The 20,266-nt window shown below is 29.3% G+C and overlaps 2 protein-coding genes across 6 annotated transcripts; one reads left to right on the top strand and one right to left on the bottom strand.

The window, feature by feature from the left end:
• Nucleotides 1-865: 865 nt before the first annotated feature.
• On the top strand, nt 866-2,676 carry LOC107398054 (cyclic GMP-AMP synthase-like receptor). Of its 2 annotated transcripts, none has more exons than XM_015980794.2 (7): nt 866-1,347; nt 1,392-1,645; nt 1,698-1,836; nt 1,895-2,032; nt 2,077-2,214; nt 2,268-2,405; nt 2,455-2,676. In XM_015980794.2, exons 1-7 carry the CDS (start codon nt 1,216-1,218, stop codon nt 2,638-2,640), a joined length of 1,125 nt encoding a protein of 374 aa, XP_015836280.2. In that variant the 5' UTR covers nt 866-1,215; the 3' UTR covers nt 2,641-2,676. The 2 variants fall into 2 exon arrangements, with proteins under 2 accessions (XP_015836280.2, XP_015836279.2); XM_015980793.2 differs by having other exon boundaries at nt 870-1,347; nt 1,880-2,032.
• Nucleotides 2,677-4,818: 2,142 nt separating this feature from the next.
• On the bottom strand, nt 4,819-19,754 carry LOC103313394 (uncharacterized). Of its 4 annotated transcripts, none has more exons than XM_064358346.1 (7): nt 19,335-19,754; nt 15,954-16,136; nt 11,233-11,381; nt 10,468-11,186; nt 5,645-5,916; nt 5,308-5,584; nt 4,819-5,249 (listed from the first exon to the last, which is right to left on the bottom strand). In XM_064358346.1, the coding sequence occupies exons 1-7, from the start codon at nt 19,698-19,700 to the stop codon at nt 4,891-4,893; spliced, it is 2,325 nt and encodes a 774-aa protein (XP_064214416.1). In that variant the 5' UTR covers nt 19,701-19,754; the 3' UTR covers nt 4,819-4,890. The 4 variants fall into 4 exon arrangements, with proteins under 4 accessions (XP_064214416.1, XP_008194748.2, XP_064214417.1 ...); XM_008196526.3 differs by lacking the exon at nt 19,335-19,754 and adding an exon at nt 15,567-15,852 and having other exon boundaries at nt 15,954-16,092; XM_064358347.1 differs by lacking the exon at nt 15,954-16,136 and having other exon boundaries at nt 19,335-19,753.
• Nucleotides 19,755-20,266: the final 512 nt, after the last annotated feature.

Here is a 20,266-nt window from a genome sequence, read left to right as displayed (position 1 = left end):
TTTACGATTTTTTGAAAATTTTTGGATTTGCACCTGTCACTTAAAAAATCAGTAACTCGCTTAGTTTTAAAGATTTGGAAATTATATTTGGAGAATTAAAAGAGAAAGCCTGTATCTGTTCTCCAGTGTGTTCAAAATTGGAAAAGAAGTTAATAAACCCAAAAATTTTAAGGTTAAGTTTGGACAACTTCAAATACCCATAACTTAATTTTTTCAAATGGAATGTCCCAATTTTTATTTTACTAGATGGAGGAGAATTTTTTTCTGCATCGATCTGTATTAGCATTCCCTATACCTATCTGTGATAATTTTCAAATTATGTTGGTTTTTTTGACATTGTAGAAAATTTCTTACTACCCACAGCTATTTTTGCATAGTTAGCCAGGAAAACATTTCTGATTAAACAAACGACAAACTGTTCAAAATTGTGTTGTTCGTCCTGTGAAAACAAAATAAATTCACTGAATATTGAATTCACTGAATATTTACGCACATTTTTTCTCTCTACGATTTTTATAACTTTTATATGAGTTGTCATGGTAACAGGTTAGTCAATTCCACCACAATGGTTTTTACGAAAGTGAACTAAAAGTATATTATTATTAATATTATTATTATTATTATTATTATTATTATTATTATTATTATTATTATTATTATTATTATTATTATTATTAATTATTATTAAAACATTGAAATATCTAAATAACAATTATTTTACCCTCATTTAGCATTACGGACATTTTTGTAAAATTTAAATTGTTGTAAGATCACAAATAAAAATAAAATAAAAATTCTTAGTTTTTTTAATTGTTCAAGTGTTTCTAAGGTACTTTTTTCTACCAATTAATAATTGTTTGAAGACTAAAGCTGCTAGTACAAAGTAAGTAAAGTAAAGTTAAGTATTCTGAAACGACCAACAAAATAAAAAAAATACACACGTTTGTTGAAACTTTTTATTACAACGGAGTCCGGGAATCCCCGAGAAAAACGCACGAAAATGTCCCACTTTCCTTCAATCAATCAAAATTAAGCAACTGGTTCGGATTACCGAACTTTCAAACAAACAAAAAACAATTTTTCGGTAATTAAATCAAGTACTCTAGTTGTTGAGAACAGGGAAGAACAGTAAGTGGTTCCCTCGATTTTGTACCCGACACTCTCCTTTATATATAACTTGAAATCATTTTTCTCCGCTCTAAGTTCTTTACCAACATGACGGGCAAATCACAATCATTAAACAAAGTTTTTATTGGACTTGAACAAGGTCTTAATGTTGCAAACCAAAAACGGTTAATTTCGTGCGAAAAACGCGATGTTATTTTAACCAAAAAACGAGTCGAGAAGGTAAATATAACTTACAAAACTTGTTTTCTAATCCAAACTTTTAGATAATATACAGGGTTGTCAATGCTATGAAAAAAGAGTCTTCGACATTTTCAAAACTGTATTGGAAAATTTTTGGGGTTGGCAGTATTTACGAGGAGATAAAAATTGGGAAAGCGGACGAATTTGACATTGATTTATTATTGAGGCTTCCACCAAATCTTGAATTAAGTTTGGAGGAAAAAACCGTCCCTGGATTCACAAAATTTCAAATAAAAAATTTCGAATGTTTGTCGTCCCTTGACTCACACGTATACAGGTAAGAGAATCGAGGAAATTTATTTTGGTACAATTTTTGCGTGTTGTAACAGTGATATGAAAAAATTTGTCGATTCCAAAAATTACCTTCTGTCCGAACACTTGATGCGCTCCTTCATACTTGAAATTTTTACCAAAGCATTGGCACATTTTCCGAATAATATTATCACAATCGGGGGCGAGGAACATAAAGTAAGTCACACAATTTTGGCAAAAACTTGAACCAAGTTTTCAGATTTCTAACATCCAGTACATCCAACCTGCGCTTACTCTGACTATTGAGAGTCAAAATTTTCACGTTAGTGTGGACCTTGTGGCTTCTTTCATCCTCGGTAAAAATTACTGGCCTGTGACAGTACAAAACAACAATCCTCATGCATTTCCAAGTGTAAGTACCCAAAATTTGAACTCCTGAAATATTGCCCAGTTCAGGATTTTTTCGTCGTTCCTGCAAGACCTGTGGGCGAAACCACCCACAAGGAGAGACTTTGGCGCCTGTCTTTTCACGTTCAGGAGAGGCAAATTTTGCAAAATCGCCACAGGATGAAAGCAGCAATTCGAGTCTTGAAAGTACTACTCAAAAAAAATTTTTCAAAAAAAATTTTTCGAATTTTTTTTTATAGCGCATTCGTGACCATTTCGCACATCCGGTACACAGTCACGCCATCAAAACTTTATTTTTGTGGGAACTGTCTAAAAATAATCCGACTTTGGAAACCACCGCCTTGTGGAAATCTCCACTTAGTTCTGTTGTAATTTGGGTAATTGTAGTGAGTGGATGAAGTTTCAAGTTTTAACGGCGTGTTGTAGATGTTGGAACAGTATCTAAAGTGTCTGAGTGATGGCAAGATTTTGGATTTTTGGAATCCGAAACATAACCTTTTGTCTTATCTTTCAACTGAGGAGATTGAACGTTGTAGGGACGATATTGCGCTTATGATTGACGATGTCAAGGAACGACCACGTGCGGAAGTTTTGTTAAGTTATTTGAAGTAAATTATTGCGAATAATAAAAGTGTAGGACTAGAAGAACGTTTTTTTTTAATTTTTTGAGTTTGTTCCCTTGAGAAAAAAATTACTTAAAAATACCTTTTTGTAGTTGCTTAATATTCAAAATTCGAAAAAAAATATTTCTAACTTCTATGGAAAAACTTCAGATAATCAGGTAAATCACATTTTTACTAAATCAAAAGTAGTTTGATTATTGTAATTTATATCGTTATTTACTATAACTTGGATAATATTTGGAGAGGAATAGAGATTAGATAATGTGATAAAATACAATAATAACCGAAAGAAATACAATTTTTGTTTTTTTAAAAATCAAGTCTTGATTTTACAACCTAATTGGCGCAGTCAGTAGGATTCTCATAAATTTTTAAATAGTTAATAGTCAAGGAAACTTTATTTTTCTTTTCTTTTTACACAACATTCAACCGGAACAAAAAAAATTAACACACTTTTATCAATTAAAAGACGAAATTTTCTAAAAGTAAAAAAATGAAGACTTTATTTTTTATTTACTTGAAAGCAAATCATTGCGAAAATATTTTATGAAAACAAAAATTTATTAAGTTTACAAGAAATGATTAAAGAGTTCACTTTTTTACTCCGGTCCGTTTTTTGAGAGAATAATTTTGGTCAAAACCGCATCTCGCTATCGTCTTTTGTTTTCGAGTTATAAACAAAATTTGACATTTTAGCGGAATTTAAAAAAATCATATTTTCTTTATTATAAAAGATACACATTTGAAATAAAGACACTTTTTTTCAGAGAATCCAATAATGTTATCAGCGTTTTTTTTCAACCATTCGTTTAATTGTAATAACTTGAAGTTGTATTTTTTTAATTAATTAAATAAGAACCATAGTTGGCTATGACATTTTCGAAAAGCTTATTTTTTTCTGATTTGATATGTCTATTTGTGTAATACATAATTTTAAATATTTAAGAAAAAACAAAACATTTCGCTTTTTCTTTATAGTAGGCCATGAAAAAATTTTGGATTTTTAATTAAAACTATGAAAATTGTATTACGCAAGAAGTATTTATAATTTAATGATTTTTTAAACCCTAATTAATCCAAAAACAGCATAATAAATTTTTATTAGACCAAATTTTTGCAATTAATAAAATTATTAGTTTTTAGATTTAAAATGGCAAGCTCACGTTAACATTCTATTTTCCAATTTTAAACATGAAATGTTGGAAGAAGAAAAATCTTATTAATTGTATGATTGCGTATCAATAAAATTTTATTTTACAAAAAAATCCAAACACCAAAATCAAATTCCATCTGCGGTAAAAAAAATACAGAACATTATCAACGTCACCTCCATTGCACTTCACTAAATCATAAAAAAGTGTCATCAAGTGATCGTGACACATGGTGTGCAATTTTCTGCAAATTTTTTATGTAAATAAAATGTGCGACGCTCGTATATTTGTTCAATTGAAAATAACTTTAACATAGCTTATTTTTATAATTTCACATTTTTTACTTTAATAACTGTTCACAAAATTTCTAGATTATTCACACCTTTAATGTGAAATAATTTTTCCACGGCCGACTACTTTCAAATATTTTGAATACATTTTTTATCAAAAATATAAAAAATATCAAACTATATTTATATTGTTTTGAGTTCAGAAAAAAACAAGCTTTTCGAAAATGTCATAGCCAACTATAATTCTCATTTAAAAAAATAAAACTTTATGTTATTACAGCTAAACGAATGATTAAAAAAAATCGCTGATAATATTATTAAATTTTCGGTAAAAAAGTGCCTGTATAATGTCTTTGTTTCAAATGTGTATCTTTTATAATAAGGAAGATATGAATTTTTTAATATTTCACTAAAATGTCAAGTTTTGTTTTGTATATAGGTACGTTTAAGCGAAAAGCTCTTGTTAAAGGTATATACTGATTTTTTCTGCCTACTGCCCCACGTTGGGCGCCAATGGCTTTCTGAATATCTTGGTTAAAATTGGCGCCCAACGTGGGGCAAAAAGTTTAATGATGTTTTTGAACCAAAAAATAACGATGTGGAAAAACACATCAGACGAATAGTTAAATGGATACTTTTGGGAAACGAAATTCGATTATGATTTCGATTTTTTTCGTATATTTGTTACTAATGTGTGCTTTTATGTAAATAGAACGTACAACAAAATAAATTTAATTTTTATTAATCTCACATAAATAAAACAGTACATACATTACATAATTACATACGAACTAAATACTATAACTTTGTGTACATTTGCTGGCTTGACGTTGTGTCGTCACTAATATCATCAGGTACGTTGTCATATCTACTTTCCCTAACTCTCGTCTCCTTGATCAAGTCTGGTAAAACTTCCTCGTCCAAATACAACAAAAGTTCAAACAGTTTGAAAAATTTCGGCACTTTTTTCCTGTAAGTCGACGACGCAAGTGTTGTCATCCAAATGTCGCACAAAATAATCTCTGACATTTTATTCCGTTTGCTAAAACTCAAAACGTTCTTCAAGTGCTCGAAAAGCAGCAAAAGAGCGTCTTTTCGTGGAACTTGCTGAACCATCCGCCGAATTTCATTCCGTAAAACGGAGTATTCTAATTTATCTAAAAAACGGACATTTTTTAAACACTTGTTTTAAACAAACTGTTTTTAAAAACCTACCACAGATTTCGCAGTACTGGCATAAAAACTCGTTGGGAATTAGTGGTTCTTTTAACGATGAGAGAAACTTTTTGAGGGCGCAACAGAGATCATGTATGTCGGTTTTTTCGTCGATTTCGGTCAAATTTTGTTTCTCTAGTTGTTTCATTATGTTGTCGATTTTCGCGTTCGAACCGGATTTTCGGTAAATTCCTTCCGTTTCGATCCCGGTGTCGATAATTTCCGTCAGTTTTTGCACTACTTGGTAGACGAAATCTTTGGTTTTTGGTACGTAATCCTACAACAAAATAATAATAAAAATTCCAGTCTTAAAAAAAAACAAGAATTATTTTCTTACGTCTGCAATAAATTCCGGATGTTCCTTGTAATAGCAAAGTAACTGTTCGGTAACTTTGGTAAATCCGGTGGTTTGAGCCACCAAATCTGAGCAACTACTAGGCAGTGTGATTAAAGTAGGGCCCCAACATATCGCTAAATTGTAAAAGTCCATTTTGTTGGCGTCTTTGTGTTCACATACTTTTAAGAGGTGTTTGATTATAAATAAAAGGGTGTTTCGACTTGGTGCTGGGAGATTATCAACAACTGTCCTAATCTCAAATTTACCATTTGCTAAAACATATTTATATTTATAACATATATATTTATATTATATATATTATTATTTAAATAAATAAATATATATATATATATATATATAATATATATATAAATATACAATATAAAAAATAATAAAAATATAAAAACAAAAAAATTGCTTTCGAAAGGTTGAAATCGCCTTGGCCTAAAACCACTTGATTTTAAGCGAAAAAACTCGCTATGAAGAGAATCAGATCATTTAATTCACATAAAAACAAACACGTTTCATAACTTAGATGAAACTACACGATTTTGAATGATTCCTCGATTAAAAACGAAATAAATTGCTTTAGAAAGGCTGAAATCGCCCCATTCGGCAGTTTACAAGTAGTTAAAAAAATGATGATTTTACCTAAACTTTTAAAAGTAAAGTCTTGAAAATTTACTGGTGTTGTTAGATTCATGTAATTATCATACAAACAAATTGTTTACATTTTCTAACCGTAAGATAATCTCGACTAGTTCAAACTTTGAATTAATCAGAATAAAGTTTCTGCTGATTTTTTTTTATTTTATATTCAGTTATATTTTTTTGCAGATTATGTCAGTACCTACAACTTTCATAACATGAATGAACATAAATAAGTCAGCTTTATCTAGACAAGTAAACTACGGGTCATTCACACTTTTAGTGTAATCTTGGTGATATACATATTTTCAAATTTTTCTTTGAGCTTCGATCTAACATAAGCTACATAAAGTCAGATGACGTTGTAAATGTATAAAAGGTTTCAATGTATTGATGAAACGACCAAAAATAATAGAATCCAATTTTTGAGAACATAAATACTAAGAGAAAACGAAGTATGAAATAATTATTTAATTTATTGAAAAAAAACTAGTAAGAAAATCGTCAACGTCAGTAAAAAAAACGTAATTTGAGCTATTTTAAAGCTAAAACTAAAATTTTCTTAACCTTATGACGTCTTTTTTAGGCACAAAATTGTTGGAAGTCGTATCATTTTACTGACTTTGTTGAATAAAATTTTAGCTAAAGTATTTTTTTCTTAAAGTTAAACAATAATAATTAATAATTGAAGTTTTTGTAATAAACCTTCTAGTTAAAATTGTTCGAATAAAAGCACGACAATAACATCTGGAAAAAACTATTTCAACTGCATAAAAAAATTAACTAATAGAGATTTTAAAATTATTACAACAAAAAGGCTCTAAATCCAATATGAAATATAAATCTGATTTTCCGACAGGGAAAACAACTATTATTGTTCAAATTTTTATTGGAGCTTAATGAATAAATGCATTTTAATAATCAATAGTCCGAATTATTAACGAGTTAATTACAAAATTTTTTCGTCGTCCTGTAACACATGATTGTAAATAATCACATTTCTGAAAAGTTATTTCAAATATGTGTATAATTTTGGATTGCCTATGAAAATGGTGACACTTTTGCCCTAAATGAGTCACCAACAAATAAAAAACATTAACTAATAATCTCTTCAAAGTTAAATTAGAATACGGATATTTTTTTAATTATGCGTTAATTCGTAATTTCTTAGCTTTTTGTTTTTCTTTCACTTGAAGGTCCAGTCAGGTCAGGTCAAGTCTATAAACTTATTTTTCTAAACAAATATTTTGATAATATTATATTTATTTAGTTAAATATCTGCATTACCTTTAAATTAAAAAAAAGATTAGAACTATGTAGCTTTTCGATAAAATTAAAAATAAAATCCTTCAGAAAAAAAAGAGAAAAAAAGTTTTCTTGTTTTTGTTTTCAGTCCTAGAAAAGGAATTTTTAGAATGGTGTGTTCTGTAAACTCGGTCCAAGAATGGGCCGCCAGGAGCCACGAAATTTTACCTCAACAAACCGTTATTTAGAATGCCATTTATGTACACTTGGTGTTATTTATGGTGTTATTTTTGCACCATATTCTTTTACCAAAAAAATCGTCGTATTGATTGCCATTTAATTTTTTTTAGTAACTCGAAAACAAAAAGCGATTTTTAAAAAACCTTCCATTTTTCAAAAATTATCACAATTTTAACACTTGTTAAAAATGTAATGTAATATTTTACCTAACGCTGTAGGTACTAGTATATGGTATAAAACTATTTATTATTTTATTTTACATAACGTAAGTTATGCACCTACCTTTTTGGAAATTTTTTAATTTCTATGATCTTATTTTTCTAAACAAATAATTTGATAATATTATATTTAGTTAAATATCTGCACTGCCTCTAAATTCAAAAAAAAAAGAATAGAATAATGTAGATTTTCGATAGAATTTAAAAAAATCCTTCAGAAAAAAAAATAAAAAAACTCTTAATTCTTGTTTTTGTTTTTAATCCTAAAAAAAGAATGTTGGAATGGTGATTTCTGTAAACTTGATCCAAGAATGGATCGCCAGGAGCCACGTAACTTCACCTCAACGAACCGTTATTTAGGATGCTATTTATATACCGTTGGTGATTTGAAAAAGGTAAACCTTTGATAAATTGCAAAGCGTATTTCAAAGTCACCAATGAAAAAAAAATTTTTCTCAAAGAATTCAAAAGCTGTGATTTTTTTAATAGACTCCTATATATTTAAATAAAAATTTCGACACAAAAATGTGATAATATCAAAAACTGTGACAGATAAGTACACGCACCAACAACGGAAATTCAGCTTTTTGAAAATAATGTAGTTGAATTAAAAATACTGTAGAAAATTTCAACTCTGTATAACTACACTGGAAGCAAAAAAGTTTTGTAAAGTAAACCCGAAAAGAATATTTCTGTATATTTTAGACAAACTTATTCTTTCGTTTGAACATTAACAAACAATCAACGTAAATTGGATTTTTCAATGAATAAGAAAAAAATAGATTTGATAGGGAAAACAGTCAAAACAAACTGTTACACGGTCATGATAAGGTATATGATAAGGAGTAAAAGAAGCTGCTGCCAGACTATTACATTGTTTTTGACGAAATAACCCAAACATACAGGAAAGATATACAGACTGATTCAAAAAATTATACGAGATTTTTTGTTTCCATAGCTACTTTTTTTATTTTTTCTCTTTAGCAACCATATTTATTTGTTGCTTTTTTCTTTCTCACGTTGCTAGATTTCATTTATTGTCGAATTTGATAGTTTCGTAAATGTTTTATACATCATAAAATAAAGTACGATCTTTTTTTTTTCAATAGGTATGTATTTAATATACAGGGTGACCCAGCGCTGTGTAATCGGTCTATAACTTTTTTGGTATTTAAAATATTGCCATGACGTTTTTATTATTCGATAGATCGACTTAAAATCCATTATTATGCACAGGGTGTTGAATACAGGGTGGTGAACCAAAGTTATATTTTTTTAAATGGAACACCTTATATATTTTTGCATAATTGGATTCTACGCAAAAAAATAATGTAACTTTATATAAACTATTATGGGTTTATCTCTTTTCGTTTCGGAATTATTCAACTTTTCGTTATAGAAAAGACCAATTTTTGAAAAATCGCTGCAAAGTCGCCTATGAATATTTTCCGGTAAATTTGCAACAGAAAAATTCAGAATACCTTGTAGTTTTAGTAAATCGACAACTTTTAGTTAAAGTACGCAAATAATATACAGGGTGTGCCAAAACGCAAAAAGTTAAATAACTCATTTTTTCAAATGGAACATCCAGTATTTTATTAAATGTATCGAAAGCATTTTTGATAAGCTTTCTAACGGTATAGGGTTTGCATAGTAAATTTAAAATATTTTTCGAAATTGTTCAAAAAAATATATTTTACTACAAGAAAATTTGTTAGCCTAGAATCTGATAGTCAAATAGTAATTAATTTTTTGACATGTACTAATGTGACTAATTGCACAAGAAATCCAATTATTACCTGATACATAAATGAATTTCACTCATCAAGAATTATTAATAAAATAAATAAAAAATTAATTTTTTATTTTTTTTAACACTTTAAGAAATATTGTAAATTTGCTATAAAAACCGCACATCAATAGAAAGCTTATGAAAAATGCAATCGACACATGTAAAGAAATACATAGTGTTCCATTAAAAAAATGAGTTATTCAACTTTTTGCGTTTTGGCACACCCTGTACATTATTTCCGTGTTTCAAGTAAAAGTCGACTATTTCCTAAAACTACAAGGTATTCTGAATTTTTCTGTTGCAAATTTGCCGAAAAATATTCACAGGCGACTTTGCAGCGATTTTTCAAAAATTGGTCTTTTTGATAACGAAAAGTTGAATAATTCCGAAACGAAAAGAGATAGATCCATAATAGTTTATATAAAGTTACATTATTTTTTTGCGTAGAATTTAATCATGCAAAAATGTATAAGGTGTTCCATTTAAAAAAATGTAACTTTGATTCACCAGCCTGTATACAACAGCCTTTGTACAATAAAAACATTTTTGGGTTGTGGACTTTAAGTCGCTCTATCGGATAGTGAAAACGACATGGCAATATTTCGCATAATAAAAAAGTTATAGCCCGATTATGTACCCCTGGGTCACCCTGTATATAAAAAAAAACACCAAAAACTCACTTATCGCTTCGCGCAACTCCTCATACACCTCCGCCGAAATCAGCGGCTGCTTCAACTCGCGAAAAAACAGCTTGAGAGTCCCCGCCAGTACATCAACATCCGTCCCATGCTTGTCCAAAATCTCCCATCTTCCGCAATTGATCTCAAACCGGATGTTCTGAACCACGGCCAAATTCGCCGACGCTCGATACAGCCCCACACTGGTGATATTTTCCGGCTCTTCAATCAGTCGCACAATCCTCGTGATCACCTCCGGCACTGGATGCTCCTCACTGACCAACTCCTCCAAAGTGTTGCCGAAAATCGGCTCGTTCTTGATAATCCCCTTCAGCTCGAGCAGATCCCGACTCGAGCGCTTCTTGAGCAGCTTGCGCAGTTGCCAGAACGGCCCCATGGGCTTTATGGTCGATGGCAGAGCATGGAAGGATTTTTCCTTCTCGATGAAGAGTTTGGCGTCTTTGTGCGAGCTGAACGTGAGCCAGTAGAGGTTCGTGTCCACGTCGCTCATCTCCAGGGTTTTTTTCGTAATGAATTTAACGCCTTTTTTCATGGAGATGTTGCGTTTTATCACATTTTCGGTGTTTCCCCTCAGGAGTTTCAACTCTTTGCCGTCCAATCGCAGGATGTCCTCTTCTCCAATCTTGATACATTGGCGTTCGTTGAGCAATTCCAAGCCCTTAACTCCGTCAAAATCAAAGTGGGTTTTTTCGATTTTCTTCCTGGAATTTTAATCACAAAAACGGTCCCAATTTTCCCGAAACTTACGTTACTGTGGACGAGTATGTTTTGGGCCTTTCTGGCTTAAGACTGGGTTTTCGGAGAAGTATCTCTTGCTCTTCAAACACTGGGAAGTTTTGTGGTTTGTTGCTGGAACTCTCATCTTTGGGGCCGCTATCGATTTCGGTAAACAAATCCTGTAAATAGCGTTAATTACCGCACAAAACCAAGTGAAGGTTGTAAATAATATTTTCATGAAATTCTACCTGCAATTGCCTTCGTTCATTTTCGGGTAAAGAGTTGAATTCGAGCGAATTTCTGGTCATTGTTTGGTTGGGGAACACATGATTATAACACTGTGTTTGTGATAGTGATAAGGTTGATAACATGTGTTGCCCCACTCTGGCGAAGAGGAGGCGGAAAAGCGCGCCAAGTAAAAAATTGACGGGAAGTTGACTCAAAATAGGGGACCAGAGTTTTATTAAAATTGAAACTAGACTGACTGTAAAATGCTAACATAATGTTGGTGTTTGGTATCAAGTTGCAAATGCAATAAATCGTGTTTATCTTTGCTTGCAGTTGGTGCGGTGATAAATGAGAAACGCGACCTTGATCATTTTCAATGAATGATTGCAAAAGCTTCATTTTTGAACACAATTTACTGGTCGTTTTTTATAAAAAAATATTACGATGTGGACAATAAATTTGTGGGATTATATGCAAAATAATTACTAATTAGTTCTATCTAAGTGTGCTGTGTGCAGGTAATGTCCCGCATACTTAGAAACCTGATATAATTGTAGAGAAAATATGTTATGCAACCATTTAAACTCAAATACAGTTTTTATACTCTTTATTTTTTATTTTACTGTGTTTCAGTTTCCTTGTGAGTAATTTTTTTGTGCATTTTCACTTTCATTTTCTTGGTCTAAGTATTTATGCTATAAACCAATAAGTATAAATAATCTAGCATTTTTTAGTTAAATATTATGTGCTAAAAATTGCTTCTAATTCAATAATATTGCTATTAAACCTGTATTTTTTTTATAAATAGTTATAATATTGTTGAAAATTATTTTTGCATCATAATCTTTTACCAAAAAAAAAATAGTCGTATTGATTGCCATTTCAATTTTTTTTTGGGTAACTCGAAAACAAAAAATTTTTAAATATTTTTTTATTTCTCAAAAATTACCTCAGTTTAACAGACTTGAAAATAATATTTTATTTTAATATTTAATAATATAATATATATAACATATATATTATATATAATATTTATAATATATTATAAAACTATTCATTATTTTATTTTTTATTTGTCATTTTTTTTAATTTTTCGGTTTGTGGTTTAAAAAAGCCAAATATTGTTGAAAATTATTTTTGCATCATAATCTTTTACCAAAAAAAACGTCGTATTGATTGCCATTTCAATTTTTTTTGGGTAACTCGAAAACAAAAAAATTTTAAATATTTTTTTATTTCTCAAAAATTATCTCAGTTTAACAGACTTGAAAATAATATTTTATTTTAATATTTAATAATATAATATAAATAACATATAAATTATATATAATATTTATAATATATTATAAAACTATTCATTATTTTATTTTTTATTTGTCATTTTTTTTAATTTTTCGGTTTGTGGTTTAAAAAAGCCAAATCTTTGAGAATTGGGTGAAATAACGTGACTTACTTTTTTGGAAATTTTTTGCCTTCTCAACCAAAATAAATGAGCTAAATCAATCAAGTAATTTTAATAGTACACATTTTTTTAATGGAAATAAAAATTGATGAAAACTGATTGAAACCAAGTAAAAAAATACTAAAAAAATAAAAAAAAGAAGGTAAATCGTACACAGTGTTGCATTGTATACAGACGTAATAATACATAATAATCTTGAATCAATGAAAAGAGTTTTAGATTAAAATTTATTTTTTTTTTCTTTACACATTTTACGAGAATTTTGGGACTTATAAATTATTTATTAAAAAAAGATTTGCGACGTTGTAAATGCTAATGAACTAAACATTTATCTGACCAGGCTAATAAGGTGCTAAAACCAACTAATTGAAAGACATTTCCTTAATTTTTGGTTACGCTTGAAATAAAAACAACACGAGCCTGAATTATTCTATGCAGCGATATTTGGAACTGTTTATACTGAAAACGTGCATAGAATAAGTAAAACCATTGTTAAAAAACGTATGACGTTTGAATAAGATTTGAGCGATAGCATATTTGTTCCGGCAAAATATTCTCACAATTTAATTTTCAATAACACATCTCAAGAATAAGACAGCAAAATAAATATAATTTCTTGTTCTGTTCAAATCAGAAAATTTCAAATTCCTAAATTGTTCCTGCATTCCTGACCCAGATATTTCCAAAAATTTAATTCACACATTTTTTGGTCGAAAAATAATTTGACTGCAATTTTATTTTTTTATTTTATTTTATTTTAATTTTTTGTTTATTTATTTATATATTTATTATTATATTATTTTATTTTATTTATCTAGTTTCAAGAGCTGTTTTAAAAAAAAAGTCGTTTTTAGTTTTAATACAGTCCGTTAAAAAAATCTTTAGATCAACTCTTGCTGTGAAACAATACAAATCTGTCAATCTAAATTCCGCAGCAAGAGTTGATCTTTAGACTTTTTGAACGCACCGTGTTTTTTGGGTATTTTTACATAAAAAAAACGGATAACAATCAAATTCTAATAGTCTTGCAGAAAACAGGCTTTGCTATTGAATACTTTATTTTTTCTCTGCAAAAAGAACGTCATTTTTTTAACCATAAAACGATGATTCTATTGTTTATCTTCATGTTAAATTAAGCAATGTTTTGTAATTACTTGACTGAAAAATAATTTGACTGCAATTTTATTTTTTTATTTTATTTTTGTTGATTTATTTATTTATTTATTAAATATTATATTTATTATTATATTATCATAATTTATTGTATTATTATATATTTATATATATTATTATATTTTGCATTATTTTTACGTAGTGTAAAATAAATCCACTTATATTACTTTTATAGACATAGGTATTTGAAAAAATTCTTCAGAAAAAGAAACTGTTTTAACTGTTAACCCATAAGAGATATTTTTTGCTCTATTCGTTTTATTATTTTAATTTACGCGGTTTTTACGTAAACTCTCGTAATTTTATTTAAAAAGGCTATTTTAACAACTTTTCATATATTTTTACTTCTTAATGGAGAAAAGTAAAAAAAAAGAAATCGAAACAAAAAATCACCAAAAATAATTTTAAAAAATTTGAGGAAATCAGGAGATATCAGAGGAAATCACGAGGAAACGTTGAGTGAACTCTCACGTCCAAAATTTGGGGCACATTTATATTTCTCCAAAAATTCAAATTGCTTTGAATTAAAAATAGGTTTTGACAAAAAAATAAATATCTGTACTTTTTTTAAATTAGAAGAAAATTTTGAAATAAAAAAAGATCGCGAGAAAGTATTTAAAAAAATTGCACAGAATTTCACGAAAAATTTGCTTTATAAATTAAAGGAACTATGAGGAAATCATAGGAAATCTGGTGTTTAAATTTCTATAAAAAATTAAATTTAAAAAAATTACTAAAGTTAGAAAACTACGAGTTACATCATAGAGAAAATCTGGAGAAATCAATTAGAAAAAATTTTGAGGAAATTAGAGAGAATCATAAGGAAGTCGTATGTACAAAATTTTGGCTAAAAATGAGTTTGAAAAAAGTAAACATAAAAAAATAAAAAAATAACGAAAAGGAAACTAGATAGTTAATTAGTAAATTAGGGCGAGAAAATGGTGAAGAAATCAGGGGAAATCAAAATGTTGATGAAAGGGGAAATTTTGAGGAAATTGTGGGAAACCTTAAGGAAATAATGAAAAATGTTTGTGGAGATTAGATTTTTATTTCTTTCCGCTATTTTCCCAAAATTTACTCTAATTTTATATTTGGTTAATTTCTTAAATTAGATTAGATTAGATTAATGATTTCCTCAAGATTTTCTTTGAGGAAAAGTATAAATTTAATTATCTAGAGCTTTATTAATTATTAAGAATTTAATCGAAAATTATACACATTTATTTGTTCATTTACAAAAATATAAAACTTGGATAGTTTTGTTGCTTATTAGCACTTGCATTTTATTGTCTCCCATCATTATCTTCTTCCTTTCCTTTTCCATTTTATTTTCCATCCATCGTTGTCTCATTTGTTTTCTTCATAACAACATACCACAAAAAATGTCCACTTGATGCACATTCTACTTACCTTATCAGTATTTGAAAATAAACTTATTTACCACTTCGATCAAAACAAACCAATAAACTTCGTTGCCCAAAATAATCCTTGCATTCCCTACCTCGCCTTCGAGCACCTCCTCCTCCTCCTCCCAGCACCTGGCCCTCAACTCCCTCCTCCACAGCACGACATCCTCGGCCAGATCCTCCGGCTCCAGCCACTCGTACACCACCGGCGCCACCTGGAGCCGCTCCACCGCCTCGCTGCAGCTCACCGTCACCCTGCACACCCTCCCGAAGTGGATCCTCCCAGCCATGGCGAAGTCATCGTAGCACTCGGCGCTAAATCGCAGCTCTTTCAGCCACTCGTCCACGCACTGACTCCACATCGCGTCTGACCGCATCCGTCTTGAGCAAATAATGAGCTCATTGATAAGAGCGACGCTCCCATTTACGAAATTATTACTCATCCCGGGATAATTAACTTCAATTAAATGCTAGCGACTTACGTCATCTTTCTGGATGTTGATGTACCAGTCCGATTTGCTTCTGATTAGGTTGGTGGGAGCGGCGATGGCTGGTGGTGGTGGTGATGGGGTGGGCTCGAAACGCACCACTTCGATGCCGCTTTTTGGGGGTTTTTGGCCGATTTTCGATAATTTTTGGTTCATGGCGAGCGAGTGAAAGGCAGACTGGTGGTGATAAGATAAGCGATTGGATTGGGGAGATTAATAAAACGGAGGAAATGCTTGTACAGGCAATTTTTAAACAAATAATTACTACTGGATTTAACGATGGTGTGGCGGATATTTGCCAAGTTTAATTCGTTACAGTGAAATGGTAATTGAGAAAACAGTTCGGTGGAAAGTATTTAAACTTTCCCGCGATTGCAGCGAACATGTTAAAAATTAATTATAGGCGTAATCAAGCGTAATAATAATAATAATAATAATAAAAATAATAATAATAATAATTAATAATAATAATAATAATAATAATAATAATAATAATAATAATAATAATAATAATAATAATAATAATAATAATAATAATAATAATAATAATAATACAGTGGTGTCGAGTTACAACGAACTTTTCACCGAAGATTGAGTAAAAGAAATGTTAACTAATGCACAGATTATTGAATTATTATTAATAATAAGAAACATTTATGCAATAAAAACGTGTGTTTTTATATATATTTATATTGTATATATTTTTATATATTTTTATATTCTATATATATAGTGTGTATTTGACAGTTGTTAGGAAACTGTATAGCTTGTATTTAGAATAAATTAGAATAGCATGAAACTTTATTCATAAAAAAAATAAAAAGGCGTAGAACACATCGAAAAAAATAGAACATAAAAACGTAAATTATACTTACAAAAATAGAGTTATAAAACAAAGTTATAAAATACTGTTATAAATAGTTATAAAAATATAAAAACTAACTATAAGTTTTCACTGGTTTTTTTAATAATATGTAATTTGTATAGCAGATTTTCAAAAAATATTCTTTTTAATTGTTCTCTAAGTCATTTGGCTATTTATTAGAAAACGCAGTTTTAACTAAAATAGCGGCTAGTTTATAAGCTAGCCAAAAATTTTAGCTAATTTTTTTACCCAAAATCAACTTATTTATTTCAGAATATTTTGTCAAAAAAGTTCAAAAATCTTTAAATTAAATCTAATTTATTTATACAGGCTGATTTTTTAGGGCTTACATTAGAAACTTTTTATCTTCTAATACAGCTAGAACTTTAAGATTTTGTATATACTCTAAATCTTTGAAAATCATTTAACTAAATTATTTTCAAAATGGCTGAATTTACAAAACTACGAGAAATTTTAAATTTTAAAACTTTGAAATCTTAAATAATAGCCACCTATTTTTACTGCATTTTTTAAATCACCTCTTGAAACTGAGTAAAATGTACCCAGTTGTTAGTACTTATCTGTCATAGTTTAAGACGTATGTCAATTTTTTTATACAAATTTTCGTCTGCAAGTGTTCATTTAAAGTATTTCAGCTCATGAACCCTTTACAATAAGTGAAGAATTCTTCTTGCATTTGATAGTCATAGGTTCGAAGGGTCTTCTCAAATCTTCAGGACTGTCAAATGTCAAATTGCAAGGCTACCACGATTTTTTGAAAATGATAATTAAAAAATGATTTTAAAACTGTTTTTTCGAATGGAATGACCCTGTTTTTTCAGTGGCAATCAAAAAAACATCAATTTTTATGCAAACTTTTATTAACGTGTTATATATCTATCTCTTACAGTTTTTGAAATAATCGCAAAAAACAGAATTTTGCTTATTATTTTCATTTTTAATCAAGTAAACTTTGGAAAAATACGAAAAATTGTGCAATTAATTAAAAAAAAATTCTATTTGTTCACTATTTTCCTTCAAGAAATTCAAAATTCGATGGCAGACTGACTGAGTTACTTTACATAATTCACTAAGTTATAATAAACCATAATTAAATATTATTGTTTTATTACTTATTCAATAATAAACCAGCTAAAAACGAAATAATATATTGAAGTTTGACAATTGTTGCCCATTTTGCAAAGTATACTTGATTAACTAAGAAAATTACGAAGTAAAATCTATATTTTGCGATTTATTTCAAAAACTGTAATAGATAAGTATAGGACGTATTGATAAAAGTCACCATAAATATTTATGTTTTTTCGATTGCCGTTAAGAAAATAGTCGTTTTATTTGAAAAAACTGAGTTATAGCAGTTTTTTGAAAACCATTTTGAAAAAATCATATTAGCCATGAATTTTGACAGTTGCCAACTTCGATTCTAGAAAACTGTTCAAAACTTTGGTTATCGAATGCAAAAAAATATTCACTTATCGCAAAGGGCTCAAGAGCTGTGATATTTTAGATAAACTCTTGCAAATAGAAATTTTACCCAAAAAATTGACATATGTCAAAAACTATGACAGATAAGTACCAACAACTTGGGTAAATTTTACTCAGCTTGAGAAGGTGAATTCAATCATGCAATAAAAATGTGTGGTCACTATTTAAAATTTTAAACTTGGCGTCAGTTTTTTATAGTTCCGGAAGCTCAGCCATTTTGAAAATATTCTAGTTGAACTTAGAATGGCCGATTTGGATCGTATACGAAATTTTAAAGCTCTAGTTATATTAGAAGTTAAAAAGTTTCTAATGTTAGCCTTAAAAGAATCAACCTGTATACTGCATTCATAAATTTTTTGATTATTTAGCATTGAAATACAAGTACTACAATAACATGATTACAAAATCGAAAATACTAATGGACTGCTTTTTTATAATAAATACGATTAAGTTAGGATTTTTTTTATAAAAATTTTGTTTTTGACAGAAAAATTGTAATATTTTAGGTATAGTTTATTATTTAATGAATGTATAAAGTAGGCCATTTTCATGACAATTGTTTAGAACACAAGCAAACGGAGTGAGTGAAAAATATGGTTTTAAAAATCTTGTGTTACTGGACAATGTTAATAGGAAGGAAACTTAGTTTTGTTTGAACTTATTAATAGTCAAAATTGCTAAACCCAAAGAAAACTTCTTGTTCAAAATTTATTTCTCATATTATCACAAAATTTTTATTAGGTTATATTTTTTTTTGGTATTTTTGGGATTGTTTAGTGTAATTCTAGTGCTTAACAATTTTGAACATTCTTGGTTCCTGTCCTTATGCACATTGTATTATCACTGTCGTCACACTATACCTAAAGATAAGCCTTAGCGGTTTTTCCGGTAATGACTAAAACATACAACACAGTTTGCGTCAATCATTTCTACCAACTCCTTAAAAAGGCAACAATTGAATGAAACAATTACACTCGCCAACACTGATCAGGCAATCAACTTACATTCAAGACATCGACAGTATTATACCGCGACCTCTCCCTTGCCGAAAACTTCACCCTTCGAGTCGTCACTGGACTTTGATTCAATCTCCTAAACTTATCGTCATCGCAAGAAATCGACTTCCTTCTGGCGAGGTTCGGGAGTTGCTGTTGGGCGATTTCGTGCCGTTTGGCTTTTTCCCTCTGTCTCAGAAAGAGATCGTTCTTCTCCAAATCTAGGTGGATTGGCACACTTTCCAACGAAAAGGATTTTTCTTTTTGGAGTTGTCGACGTTTGGGGCGAACTCGGGGACTTGGTGGCGTAATTGGTTTCAATTCGTCGCTGCTTTTGTACTTCTTGATCGTGAAACTTTTCACCCGACGTAACATTTTTAACGATAATAAATATTTTCATATCGACATTGTATGTGTCGTGTTTTCTGATAAGCATTGAGAGTTTGGTGCTTATCAGGAAGTCGGTAAATATTTTAAATTGCCCGCAAAGTTTAAAATTGAAAAAATTCAATGTGAACTCCAACTCGAAATTAAACTAATTCGATTTTTTAGCAAATAAATTAAAAAATCATAAATAAGATGTTTTAATAAAACTGTTCTTTTTTTCAGTTGGAAAGTTGGCCAGAGAACCGCCCCTTGCTGTAATTAGTTCGCACTGCAGATGTTTGACTGTATTTTGCTTTAAAAAAATTTTCAGGAAAAAGCGTAATTTTCTGTATTCAAAATAAATAAACAAGCCAAAAATTTAATTTTTTCGCAAGATTTCGGTAAATCGCACTAAAAATTACGAAATGGGATTAAAAAAAAAAGTTTTTTCTGGGCGTTTTATTTATTTAAATTTTAGCCTCACACTAAATTTTATAGTAGATATGAATTTTTAGGTTGTTTAAACTTTTTTTTCAACAAAAAGTGCAAATACTATTTTAAAAAATTAAACGAAA

This window comes from Tribolium castaneum, chromosome 8 (genome assembly GCF_031307605.1).
Source record: "Tribolium castaneum strain GA2 chromosome 8, icTriCast1.1, whole genome shotgun sequence".
Classification (NCBI taxonomy): domain Eukaryota; kingdom Metazoa; phylum Arthropoda; class Insecta; order Coleoptera; family Tenebrionidae; genus Tribolium; species Tribolium castaneum.
The sequence above is the reverse complement of the archived record's forward strand: the minus strand, read 5'-3'. Positions and strand labels throughout refer to the sequence as shown.

Excerpts from the sequence above, each read along its gene's own strand:
- LOC107398054 (XM_015980793.2), top strand. The coding sequence starts at position 1,216 with ATGACGGGCAAATCACAATCATTAAACAAAGTTTTTATTGGACTTGAA. Across the intron at positions 1,348-1,391 it reads CCAAAAAACGAGTCGAGAAG|ATAATATACAGGGTTGTCAA; the intron begins GTAAATATAACT and ends CCAAACTTTTAG. Across the intron at positions 1,837-1,879 it reads TCGGGGGCGAGGAACATAAA|ATTTCTAACATCCAGTACAT; the intron begins GTAAGTCACACA and ends CCAAGTTTTCAG.
- LOC103313394 (XM_064358346.1), bottom strand. The coding sequence starts at position 19,700 with ATGTTACGTCGGGTGAAAAGTTTCACGATCAAGAAGTACAAAAGCAGC. Across the intron at positions 16,137-19,334 it reads ATACTGTCGATGTCTTGAAT|TCTGCCTTTCACTCGCTCGC; the intron begins GTAAGTTGATTG and ends TATCACCACCAG. Across the intron at positions 5,250-5,307 it reads CCAGTACTGCGAAATCTGTG|ATAAATTAGAATACTCCGTT; the intron begins GTAGGTTTTTAA and ends TCCGTTTTTTAG.